The 13,616-nt window shown below is 43.8% G+C and overlaps 1 protein-coding gene across 2 annotated transcripts in view; it reads right to left on the reverse strand.

The window, feature by feature from the left end:
* LOC119650460 (dentin sialophosphoprotein) overlaps positions 1-13,616 on the reverse strand; it is a 117,144-nt gene that overhangs the window by 64,267 nt on the left and 39,261 nt on the right. For both annotated transcript variants that reach the window (XM_038053319.1, XM_038053320.1), the window contains exon 10: positions 9,282-11,522. In XM_038053319.1, the coding sequence (XP_037909247.1) occupies positions 9,282-11,522 (2,241 nt within the window). The remainder of the gene's footprint in view (positions 1-9,281; positions 11,523-13,616) is intronic.

Below are 13,616 nucleotides of genomic sequence, written 5' to 3' on the forward strand. Positions count from 1 at the left end.
CCAAAAGGCCAACCGACCAAACGACGAATTGATACGCTTGATGGTGGTTTCAGTCTCTCAACTCCATCGAGTTCAGGTCTATGACAGAACAAAATGGGGTAATTAATCAAGATGACCCGACCTCGCTTCTGAACGCGACAAATCCAAAAAAAGATTATTTAATTCTACCAGTTTTCGTCAAAGATTTTAAATTTTATCAAAATTAGTTTACTGTCTCTCTGTTTGTATCACATGTACTTTTCTCGTGGTGGAGATACACAGACCGAGAAATCTAACGCAAGCAATATATATAGCTGCTATTCACTCCATGTGGAGTATAGCGAGTCAACCACACCGGTCCACTGAAATGCGTTTCAGCTCATTCTTGGACTTCCAGAGCCTCCCATACTCCGTCTATACTGTTCTGCGCCAAAACCCTTTGGGTGTAGCCAGCAATGTAACTGTCGCGCTTCTTCAATGTGTGACCTATCTATTGCCGATTCGGCCTTCCGATCACATCACCTACGAGTCAGTGTGCCGACCAAGTTATTTGTTCGAAATAGTATCAGGCCAGTGTACTTCGATGACACGCAAGCAAATGTTCAGACTACAAGGGCATTAAACACTCCCTGTCCACGCTGTCGAAAGCTTTCTCGAAATCGATGGAGAGTAGAAAAAGCAAAGACCTAAACTCCTCGCAATAATCCCAAATGGTCCATAGGGTATTCATATGGCCAATGTAGGAAGATCTAAATTGGAAAACAGTCTACCTTTGTCTATCAAACTTTCGAGGTGTTCTTGGAACGACGTAGATACCCCTCCAGTTGTCGCACTCAAGATTGGTGCCCTTCTTTGGAATCTTAACGATCATCCCTTTTTCCAATCACTGGGAAACCAGGTTTTCCGTACGAGTGGAAGTATCAGATCTGTAGAAATTGCAAGTGCAAAGATAAACAAATCGAGTGACCGTCAAGCCCAGCGGCTTTGCTACGTTTGAGTGAATGACATGACTTTATGCGGAATTCAAGAATTTCCCCATACAACCGAAGAAAGGTTGTAAGTTTTTTTTCTTCAGATATAGCTGAATAGGATATCAAATGGAAAATCTCGACCAGTATTTTACGGAAAGATCTCGATCATTATTTTACCAGATCGATATCCCTAATGACTATCTGGTATCTTAGCTTACGCCATCTCGCCATCTGAAGCTGCACCTGACTTTTTTACCAAAAATTTTGTTTTTATAGGCGCCCTGGCGAGATCATCCGGAACCATATGGTTTACACCATCCACAACCAAACGGTCGTGATATCGCTCATATATTTCGTCTTTACATTGGCTACAGAATCGTCCATTCTCCTTCGGAGGAAGGACTATCAACAACCGTGCGCGGATTTGACCCTAGATACGAAAATTTTGTGTATCTGGTAATACATTGTCTTGCAAAACAATTGCTTTTTCGTGTCTTGTTGCCTATCCTGACCGTTTTCCAATCAAAACTTGGTTTAAGTTTATCATTTGCCGTGGGTAACGATCAGCATTTACCGTTTCACACTTCAGGTATGAAAGGTTTTGTGTATTTCTTTTATAAAAACATTTCAGTGGACATTTGTGTTCCAGTAATACCTAGCACGTAATATATGAATATATTATGTGATATCCACTTTCGCATGATACTGACATTGAATTCGCATTGAAGCGATAACTTTTACCTATTATAGCTTTATTAAAAATAGCGCGATTTCCACAAAACGTGGTAGGATCATGCTCTATGTTATTGCCTACATTACTGTAATATAGGATTCGAATATAAACTTAAGGGAAGTTTCGCGGTCAATTATGAAAAATTATAGCAATGTATATTATTAACTTTATTTGAACAGATATCAGTATGGAGGGTATTTCGGAGCCTAGGCACCATATAGTGACAGCTTATTGATTTTTTCAGATTTTTCGGTTGGGTAGTTTCTGGAAATGGGCCCGTGAAAAAAATGGTCGCACTCCCCACCTTTCCAACAAATGTCAAAACGTCTTCGGAAAGTACTGACCGAAACCTTTCATTTGATACCCCACGCAAATATACGTAGTGAAAAAAAACACACCTCCTTCTGCATGTACTGAGAACCCCCCCTATATGCGTGAGCGTTCTCAGTTCCCACCTTTCCACCAAATTTGGTATCAATCACTATAACTGTTTCCGAAATGCATGTGACAGACAGACAAACGGACAGACAAACAGTAAACCGATTTTGATAAGGTTTAGTTTTACACAAAACCTTAAAAAGGCAAAAGCTATTGGTAATTTTACACGAACAGTTACCTAAACCTATATGTAAACAACGAAACAACGGTTCCATATGTACACACCGGATAGGGAAAACAGTGGTGGAAGGGCTCTTCCTTGAAGAACACCAACAGAAAAATGGAGAGATCGTCGAACTCGAATCGCACTAAAGCAATTTAACCTAGTGCACGAGGCTCTCTGGCATTAGATGCTGTCGGAGGGCATGTCAGACAAGTTTGTGTAGTACACAGTTAAACGCATTTTCTAGATGCAGGAGGGCAACATAGAGAGGACGATGCTTCTCGTGGTATTTCTCCACGAGTAACTGCGCAGCGCATACTGGGTCCAGCATTCCACGGTTCTTTACTCTTCTCAATAACACAATTGAAGAAATCACTGAGTCTATGTTGGATCCAACCACTTCGCTTTCCAGATTTCGGCTCCGATATCGTCAGACGCTGTTGCTCTTCTTGGTTTCATTTGTTTGACTGCCTTGGCAAATTCTCCGACGTTTAAAAGATTAAAATTAATTCAGATGTCGGCAATGTATGCAGAAGTCGTGGATCAACAAATTCTTCCGTTCAAAACTGCTCGGAGTATTCCAGCCATCTCTTCATCGCCAATCGACGGTCGGTAACCAATGCCAAGTTTTTTTATTGACACAACAGAAGTGTCTGATATTCTATAAATATCCAAAGCCGTTTCCTTTTGCTTTACTATGCTTTTTACTTCTTTAACGGGTCACTTACGATGCGGAGTGTGACGTCCCCGATGTGCCCGAGTAAGTAGTTCTGACCCCCTAGGTGGCAGTATACCTGCGTCCTAGGTGGTAGCCTCGAGAAAACTTTTCGGTGAAGAGCGAACCGCGAATGGCCGGTACATGTCGGGACACACATTGGAGTCTCCGGAGCCGTCGACAATTCTCTGTCGACGTCGACGGGGTGATGTGAGCGTAGCTCTGACAAGGTGGTAGTTGTGACGTGTATCAGGAGCCAGCTCCTTCGGAACCCTGGTCGGGTAGTGTGCATTGAACCGGTGTTAGTAGACTGCGTTGCCCCGAGTGAGCGCTGATTCATCCGTGAATTCCGGGATCAGCTAAGCGTAGGTCAGGCCTCAGGGAACTGGGGTAGGGGCTGTGTCCCCGGAGGTACACCCTTGCTGACTATTGCGGCCTGCTCCCTTGCACACGATGCACTGGTTACTTTTTCATAGAGAATAAACATACATTAATAAAAAAATCGACGAAATAATAAGGAAGGAGGAAGATCTGAGTGCATTTGGGCGGAGCACAAAAATGCGTCGTTCACGGAGCGATCAGCAAAAGAGGCAGCGAGAGCTGACATGCCCGATGTGACACCGGGACGCCCAAATAAAGAGGAAGCCTTATCAAGTGGCGCAACTGACCGTGCGGAGATGGCAACTCCAATACCATGTAGTGCCCCTGTTCCGGAAGAAAGTTCAGTCAGAATCGCTAGTCCTGAGCAGATGGATTTGGACACAAACCGAGTGGAAGTGCAGGCGATCGTCCTAACTAGAGCCGAAGAGGAAAGGCTCATCGGGAAATGCGCAGCAGTGGTGAACCGTATGCGGCCGGCAACTTTCCTCCAGAGGAACGCCAGCAAGGGCGTCAAAAACGGGCTGATGGAACTGGAGGAACTATTGGACCGCATCTCCTTCTATAGGCGAATGTGGAGAGCAGCGGAAGACGATTGTAGAGCAACAGCCGCACTCCCCGCTGAGAACGCTGCTGGCGTCAAACGGACCGCAGATAGCCCACTGCAAAGCGAACTGGGGAAAAAGTAGAAAGAGGACGACGTGCCCGAAGGAATTTTTATCGAAGTAGTTTCCAGGGCCCAAAAAAGAAGGCGAAGAAGGGAAAAAATAAACAACTGACTCCGCCGCCAGAGACACGTCTGTCCAAAGAGAAGGAGGCTGCCAACCAAAAAGCAGGAGCAAAAAAGACGAGGAAACGAAGAACTAAACCGTCGGCTCTGCTCGTTATGCCAACGGAAGGCAAGACATTTGTGAAAGTCCTTAGTGAAATCCGCTACAGGATGAACCCCGAAGATAACAGAGCAGAGGTGTCTTCCATACGGAATACAAGGAGTGGCGGAGTTCTCGTCCAACTAGGCCCAAATACGACTAACAAGAGTACGTTCTGCGAAACGGTCAAGGGGTTATTGCGGGAGAAGCCTCTTGTTTCCTGCCTAGAGCCCATGTGCTCTCTAGAAATCCGGGATCTTGACTGTCTCACAGAAGAGGTCAAAGTAGAGGAGGCGATAAAGCGTGAATTTCCAGAGTTAACCAATCCCCGGGTAGGTATCACCTCTGTAAATACTCGAGGCTAAAAGCTCGCCGTGGTGGAATGAAAGCGAGAGTTGCTTTCTCTGCAGGGATCGTGGCGCGTCTGGTGAGAACATCGCACACACTGCGGGCTCGGGACGATGTCCGATCTTCAGGGTGCGAACGACATGATCCTAATTTTACAAATTAACATCCACCAGAGTGCAACCGCTCCCCAGTTCCTAGCAAAGATGATCTAGTGCTGATTAGCGACCAGTACCGAAACAAGGACCCGTTCTCATGGCATCTCGACTTATCGAGCACTACTGCCATCTGGATTCGAGACGACGCTCGACTTCGTGTTCTTGCGGAAGGCCGGGGGAACGGAATGGTCTGGATCCGGTGTTTAGGGATAACGTTTTTTAGCATTTACCTAACGCCGAACGAGACGATGCCGGACTTTCGGCGCCGTCTTGATGTTCTGGAGAGTCTCGAGCACGAAGGGACGAATCCTGGTCAGACTCCAGCGGGAAGCGGATTCTGGAAGTGGTAGCGAGAACCGTGCTCGTAGTTTTAAACACCGAATCCACGCCAACTTTTCGGCGTCCAGGCTGTGAAGGAAGCATTCCTGACATCACTTTTGCGTCGGAATCTCTGGCATCATCGGTGGACGGGTGGCGAGTCCTAAAAGACTTCTCGGGAAGTGATCACCAGTACATCGCGTTCGAAATGGTTGACGCTACTTGCCGGAGTGCACCAACGCGACGCTCCCCCTGCCTGTGGAATGTCGCGAGGGTGAACATCGGGAAGTTCGACAAAGGTCTTGGAGCAGGCAGAGCCGCGCTGGAGGGGCCCCAGGCGCGACAAGCCTTCTATGTTCTGGTGGACGGCAGAATTTGCCTACCTACGGGGGGAGTGTCATAAGCTCCGCCGTTTGGCACAACGTTTGCACGCCAATGAGGGGGAATGTGCCATAAAGGCACGGTATAGATCAGCAAAAAGGAGTCTCCGCAGCGCTATAAGAAAAGCAAAGCGCGCGGCTGCCAGAACCTTGTTAACGAGGTGGATCAGGGGACTTGGCTATAAGCCTGTCACTCGCAAAATCGGGGCTCTGCCAAGGCCTTGCATACTCAGTACCGACCAGATGGATCGCATTGTGCGGGCATTGTTCCCCAGACACCCTGTATGGGTTGATGTAAATAGCGCGGAAAGCGTCGTGGATTGCCTCCTTTTCACAATGAGAGAGCTCGAAGAAGCGGTTCCCATTATGAAGAACAAGAAGGCGCCAGGTCCTGATGGCATCCCGGCAAAAGTTTACAAACTGGTGTTCCGCCAACGGCCAGAATTGCTGCTTGATTTGTGCAACTGTTGTTTGAAGGAGGGCATTTTTCCTTGTTGTTGCAAAGTGGTCAGATTCGCGTTGGTCAGTAAGGGTAAAGGAAACCCGGAACTCCCGTCTGCATACTGACCGCAGTGTATGCTTGACACGGCCTGAAAAGTGCTCGAGGAGCTCATCAAGTGTAGGCTCGCTTCAATTCCGTAAGATGGACAGATATGCTAGGCACACTAGAAAACACATTTCACGTGCCAAGCTATCTCTTGCGGATATTGAGGGATTATCTGCTCTATGAGACGCTAGAGGGCCAAAGGAGGATGGAAATCACGTCAAGAGTAGCAGAGGGATCCATCCTAGGGCCGAACCTCTGGAACGCTTCTTATGATAGTCTGCTGAGACTCGATATGCCCAAAAAGTCGCGTCTGGTAGGTTATGCAGACGACATTGCGCACTGTTAAACAGGCGCAAAACAGACTTGGCATATTGATGGAACGGGTAAGCGGATGGATGACTGCTCACGGTTTCAGCCTTGCGTTGGAAAAAACCGAAGTAGTCATCTTGACCAGAAGGAGAATCCCCACCCTGCGTACCATGTCGATCGGTGAGTTGACTACAGAGTCAAAACCAGTGGTTAAATACTTTGGTTTAATGCTGGACTGACTTCTTGGCAAAATGAGCCAAGAGGCAGATGGATTGTGCGGCTCATCGACAAATTAGACCGGTGGTTGAACCGAACATGGTGAAATTGATTACTTTCTCACCCAGTTTTTAAGTGGGCATGGAGATTTTCAGTCTTACCCGCACAGGATTGGGAAGACGCGATCTCCTGATTGTGTGTTCTGCAATGGACGACGCTGAAAACAGCTTTTTCTCTTGCGAGAGGTGGGACGGCTTTCGTCAGTAGCTTTATGCAGACACAGGGAAGCTCTCTTCAGACAACATTGTCAGAGAGATTCTGAAAAGAGCTGGCAGCTGGGATCGTATTGCGCATTATGTTCGGGCTCTTCTTATTGCGAAGATGATTTGAAATCGACTGGTGGAGGGATCGGACGGTAAGGGGTTCCCTGAACTGATAACTCCCTTCCTCCCCTCCCCTCCCGTTGGTGAAAGGAATTCCCTGATTTGAAGGCTTCCAAAGCCGGGAGAGCGGGAGGGTTAGCCCGAAGTAATGTCACAAACGGTTTCAGGCTAGTTCTGATGACAGGGAGGTGTTTAGTTGGTAGTCCGACAGCGTGCTGTTGCGGGAGTCCAACACTCTATGCGTAAATGCATTCACCTACGCTACTCCCTAAAAAAAACTATGGTTTTTACTTCTTTGCAGATATGCATATTTCGGCGACTACTTCAATGCTGCAGTTTGCTCTATATAAGTTTTGTTAGAATTTAATATAAATCTCTTCCTTTTCAACTACGGTTGGATGTGCGGGGCGACAATCAGCGATCGGTATTGAGGTGCAATTGTCTCATAAGATGCAACTTTGTTGTCAGCGACGGTGAGGAAATAGCGGCCTCTTATGAAGAATACAGAGAATCTGTGATCAAGGTCGTCGAAAGGTTTGTATATCTAGGAATCGTCAGTTCTAACGACAACAGCACGAATTTAATGTCGCTCAACGCATTACAGGCGCTAAGACTACCTTAGCTGATTGATTTGAACAAAATTTGCAAATGCATTTATTTTAACACCAACATTGAGTTGAGGCTGTTTCGCGCCATTCCGCTCTACGCTGCTATATGCTGTCACAGCACTCCGGCCTGACACAATCACCTGACATCAGGAGAAACAGCATAGATGTGAGCGGAGACATAGTGGAATAAAGACCGACATTTCTTTGATCAAATGTTCGCTACCGTCCTGCCGCCTCTCGACATGATGCGAGGCATGAATCATGAATAGTAGAGATAGAAAAAGTCATGAGCTAATACAATTTTCTAGTGGGCATAGAGATTAGCTTGAAAAAACATTGTGACCTATTCATAAGAAGTTAAAGCAGGTAGTGCCAGAAGGGAAAGATAACCGCACTTTTTTCATTTAAGGCTAGCGTGACTCAAGCGAGGATACATTCCGATAATACCGGAAACTCGATGCTTGGAGTAAAAAGCTTTTATGTTCATTTTATGTATGAAACTTTCTATGAAGGTTTTTTTTTTGTACATATGGAAACCATAAATATAATGCGCGTCCTAAACAATCCAACATTTCCTAATACCGCATACTGATGCAGAACATATTTATGCACGCATCTAAATTGATTATGAATTGATTGAATATCCCCGATTTAAGCCGCGCGCACAAACATATACATATATGTAAGTAAATTCAATAACGTTGGTGCTAACACATACACATGTGTGCTCTCAATTAAGCACTACCTGCAACTCCATTAGCATATACATATATATGCATGCGCGTGGCTGCCTCGAGTAATTGAGACTGATATACAAAGAACTAAAAAACCTGAAAAAGGTAAAAATAATACGTTCGCATTCTTCCTGCTGTTCAGATGACTTCACTTTATATGATGATATCATATACGTCTTAGAGTGCAATCAATTCATATAAAATACAAAATTTTGACCCTCAATAAGTTTGTTAGTAACAGTTGGATTTCCTTAAAACTGAAGAATTATGCCTTATATAAAGCTTATAGGGCATAGACAAGGGGGAAATCAGAACATCGGTAAACTGAGAAAGAATTCGAATTAAAAAAGGATATACGGGAAAGTCAGCGGAATTGCTACAAGCTTGTAATCTTGCAAGGTTGTTGTTGCTTAAAATAATCGCAATTCTTTTCCCACAACAAGAAGAAAGTGGACCTCAGCAAGCTGTTCAACAGGACATCTTCTCAATCCCCGGGGTGGACGAGGAGGAAATATGAGAGATCTGTGAACGAAGTTGGGATAATAATGCTCCAGGATTATACGGGATTGCGAACCCGAAGTTAGCTGGTAAAATCAAGCCCAAGTGGTTCATAAGCACATTTGAATCGTGCATAGTGGAAGGAGTGTTTCCGGCACAGTGGAAGATGCAGAGTTCTGCTATTGCTCTTTCTTTATATCACCACATCTGTCTTTAAGATATTATAGGGAAGACAATTAGCTGCTTTCGTTCGTCGAGGTAGCGGGTAATCTATCGGACCCACAGTATGGGTTTCGGAGAGCGCGGTCTACGGTCGATGCAATAGCAACGGTCGTGGACCTGGCACGGTAGACATCGGTTGTAAGTGTGGTAAGTGCTGCGCATTAATGACGCTGGATATCAGGAATGCCTTCAACTTATATTGATATTGAATCAGTTGTGATGTTGACCCTTCCTTTGGGAGAGAAAATAGCCATGGCCTGGAGGAATATGGCCAAAATGGAAATGCAACTTATTTCTGATAATTTAGAATTACTTACATTTACATTTGCATCTGCTTTCTGCTTTATATTGCTGCCAACAATTTCTTGCGATGATGGTACGGGTTCATTTCTGTTCTTTTCATCCAACTTTCCACATAATGTATCGTTTGCTTTATCTAAATATGTTTTGAAAAGAGTTTTATCTGATTTGGTAAATTGTTCCATTGGTGGTGAAGTTATTTCATGTTGATTTGTATTCACGAAATTTTCCTCAAAATCAAGTGTAGGGTCCAGCCAGGTACTATCTATATTTTTCTTCTTGTCAAAAGGCTTAGGAATCACTCTAAATATTATATTGCCATTTTGTGAACCTTTTGTGCCACTCAATTCCATTTTAGGTAAGATTTTTTGTACAGGAGTATCGTCTTGGTTCTCATGACTCGATATTATATTAACGCTTTCTTCTTCGGTGTTATCACTGTCGTCTAATATGCTCAATATATTTGAATCCCCCGAGTCATCATTTTCTTCTGATGAAGATGAAAATATCGGTAAATCTAGTAAAGTGTTTTCAGAATGTGGCAGATTTTTCCTTTTGTTCATATTATGTGCCTCGTCCTTTTTTTTCTTCACCTGCCCCCTCTTTGAATTTACTGTTAGTTTTTTTGCAATATCTTTGATGATATTATCATCCTCGTCATCCAACAAGTTTTGTAAACTGCAATCATCTATATTTCCTAAGCTAGTGAGTGAGTCCTGTAAAACGTCGATATCCGCTTTTTTTGCGGCAATATCCGTAAATAGATCCTTTTGCGACTCTGCGCTTTCATATGTTTCCACACCTCCACCACTTTTCTGATACTCAACCGAATTTGAATTCAATTCATTAGAAAAGTGCAGTAATTCATTTGAATATTCACTCTTTGAAATGTCACAAGGGTTACCACTACTTTTCTCTTCACCACTGTGTGCACCTCCTATGGTAGTGTCTACAGTAGATAACTTATTTTTCGGAAGTTTCTTATGACGATTGGAGTACGTTTTTATATTCAATCCTGTAGAATTTATTGAAATTTTTCTGTCATCAATGTTGAACGGCTCGAAACTCAACACGTTTGGACTTTCTTCATAAACTTCACAAGAAGGTTCACCTTTCGTCTCCGAATTCACCGAATCTTCGAGAACATTACAACCTTCACTGATAGGGTTTTGTTTTCCGTTATCCAATACCTTATTTTCTCCGTCAACAATGGAATTGTTTTTCTTCAAATCTTTCATCGTGTTTGTCCCAAGGGTATCAGTTACTTTGTGATTAGCGGCCATATTCCTGTTTTTCTCATTAGATAGTATTAAATCAGCACAAAACTCCTTAGTCATCTTTTGTTGTTCTACAACATTTTTCACCAAGTCGTCCTTTCCTACGTCTGATAAAGCGAAATTATGCACGTCACCACGCTCAGACGGATCAGATGAATCCGCCTCAGAATTACATTCCCGATTGGATGGCTTAATAATTTCCAACTGGCTACTCTCGGGATCAACATTTTGATTTGTTTCATCTTCTTTCACTTCATTTGCAGGAATACGCACACTAGACACTAACTGATCGCTCGCACCACAATTAACAAGACACGACATATCTGCTCCCTGATCGTTTGCTTCATCTTGAATGTCATCTGATTTACTAGCTTTTGGTACTGGTTGGCTCCAAATAATTTTCTCAGTATGGGATCGAATATCTATTTCTGGTCTCAAATTATCATCAGCATTTAATGGTGATTCATTTATATGTTCAGTTGATTTTGTTGACAAATTCACATTCTGCCGTAAAAAGGAAGTTGAATTTACTACCTCAGCAGCGAAAGATACTATTTCAGTAGATTCGTTGTCCTTGTTCATCTTATTTATACCAAATGGGGAATCCATTCCTGTTTCTAAATCATTAGGACTCAAATTATTTAACTTCGACATATTGTTAGCGCTTTTTTCAATGCTAGCAGTTTCCGTACAATTATCATTTGTGTTGGAAACTTCCGGGTCATGTATATTTTCGGTAGTATCATTATCAAGGTCAATAATTTCGACAATATTCATACAGCTGCTTACGGAACATAAAGACCTTACTTTCCCAATAAGTGTATCTAACCAATTTAAATCATGGTCCCATTTACAGGTAGTAAGGTCAACGGTTGCGATTATTTCCGGACGCTCTAATTTCACTTTTGGAAACGCAACCACTTCCGAGGACTCATTTTGGGTTAGATCCAAATGGTTATCATCGCAGCACACTGACAGGTCCTAAAAAAGAAAACGTGGTTATCAAATTAGATGAGTATGTCATTACCAAATTATATTTTAATGTTTTAATCGAAAGATGCGGAAAGTTAGAATCATAAGTATCTTAAATACTCAATGTATTTTAGTTTCTTAGGACAAGTCCAAACTTACTATTTTCTCAAATCTTCAAATGTTTTTTGTGATGAAAAAAAACATAATAACTCCGCCATAGCAAATATCAAGCCCGGTTGTGAAAGGAGGAGGGATATATAGCTTCAGTGTGAATGGATTTACGCCACCGCAGCGTCTCAGGGAGTAGATGAGAAAAGTGGAGGAACTCTGCAGTCTTGCAGATTACTCACTGAGGAACCTACCACCACATCTGCCAGTTAGGTATGAAATCCACACCCAAAAACGAGGAGAAGGAGAAATTTGATGTCCGATACGGATAACCGGCGGGAGTCGTCTCACATGGTGACTGGGTCGGGCTTCCGTAATGGACAGCACGTCTAGGCACCACGGTTCCGCCTACTGCAGCTGTTCCTTCACAACCTGTGGCGACCACTCAACTAGAGGCCAAAGAAATCTCTTTGGTTGCTATATCAACTATGCCAAGGCTTTCGACCGCGTCCCTGGCTAATCGATGTCCTACATCTATATCGCGTTGATCCCAAAATTATAAAGTTTTTGGCGACAGTCATAGAATAGTGGCATACCACCTTATCAGTACAACCATCTAAAGGTACCAACTCCTCAGGGCCCATCCGTATACGATAGGGCATCTTCCAGGGGGATTCGTTGAAAACCTTGGGTTTTGCATGGCACTAAACCCATTTTATGACTACTGAAGGATGCTAGAAGGTATGATGTTGCAATCAAATATCGCCTACGTGATAAGTACGAGCTAACACACTCAATGGACCTAGATGACATTAAGCTGTATGCTGGTACTGATGACCATCTTGGAAGTTTGTTGCAAATAGTAGATATGTTTAACCGTGATATTCGGATGGAGTTTAGATAAGACTAGTGTCGAATCCAAGCCATCCACAAATGTCATCGCGAGCCGCTTGCCGGACATAGCATTGGCGACCCCCACATCTAAGCTATGACTGAGACAGACTTCTACAAATGCCAAGGAATTCTACAAGGAGTCCATACTGGAATTGTTGATCCGAATAACGCTCTGCTGTCCAAATTCCTGCAACGTGTAAACCTGGTACGGAAATCGCATCTCTCGGAGAAGAATAAAATAAGTACACTGAACATATTCCCTACCCCTTCGCTGCTATATGCATTTGGAATGTTGCCCTGGACGAAGACCGATCTGGAAAACGTACAGCGGCGGATACGGACTACTATATCCAAATTCCGAGTGCATCACCCCAATTCTGCCTCGTGATATCGGAGGCAGGGGTGTGGTTGACATGACGACACATCACCGCCAAGTCGACTGGCTACGCGCTTATTTTTACAACAAAAAGCAGGCGAGTCCCTCGTATGCGGTTGTTTGTAATGCAGATTACGGACTAACTCCACTTAACTCGAAGGATCGATCTTTCCATCCTAAGAGTGTGGTGAAGTCAGACCAGGACTGGATCGATGAATGAAAGTCGAAGGCAATGCACGGTAAACACGTGAATTGTCTTTGGTAGCTATTTGCTGCGACGGAGGGATTTATGTATGTCATTCAGGACGACGTTGTTGCCACCCGAGCTTATAAAATCCTCATAAAGAAAGAGAAGGTGAAAAATGACCAGTGCAGAATGTGTGATTCCGCTTTAGAGACGTTGGACCATCTCATTGCTGACTGCACTGTAATTACATGCATTACACGAAGAGGCTGGTGTGGTGTGTAAATTGACACATCAAAACCTTGCATACATGCATGGGCTGATCATGCTAACATGTCCGGTTTATCGATATGATCCGCAAGCAGTACTCGATAGTTCTGCTTACAGCATGTATTGGGACCGGCAAGTTCTAACTGATCGCCCCATATTGCACAACAAGCCTGACGCGATATTAGTTGACAAGACGGGTGGCTCTTCGTATATTATTGATGTTGATATCCCCCATAATAGCAACATTGAACGGAAATACGTGGAAATTAAA

This window comes from Hermetia illucens, chromosome 2 (assembly GCF_905115235.1).
Source record: "Hermetia illucens chromosome 2, iHerIll2.2.curated.20191125, whole genome shotgun sequence".
NCBI classification, from domain to species: Eukaryota; Metazoa; Arthropoda; class Insecta; order Diptera; family Stratiomyidae; genus Hermetia; species Hermetia illucens.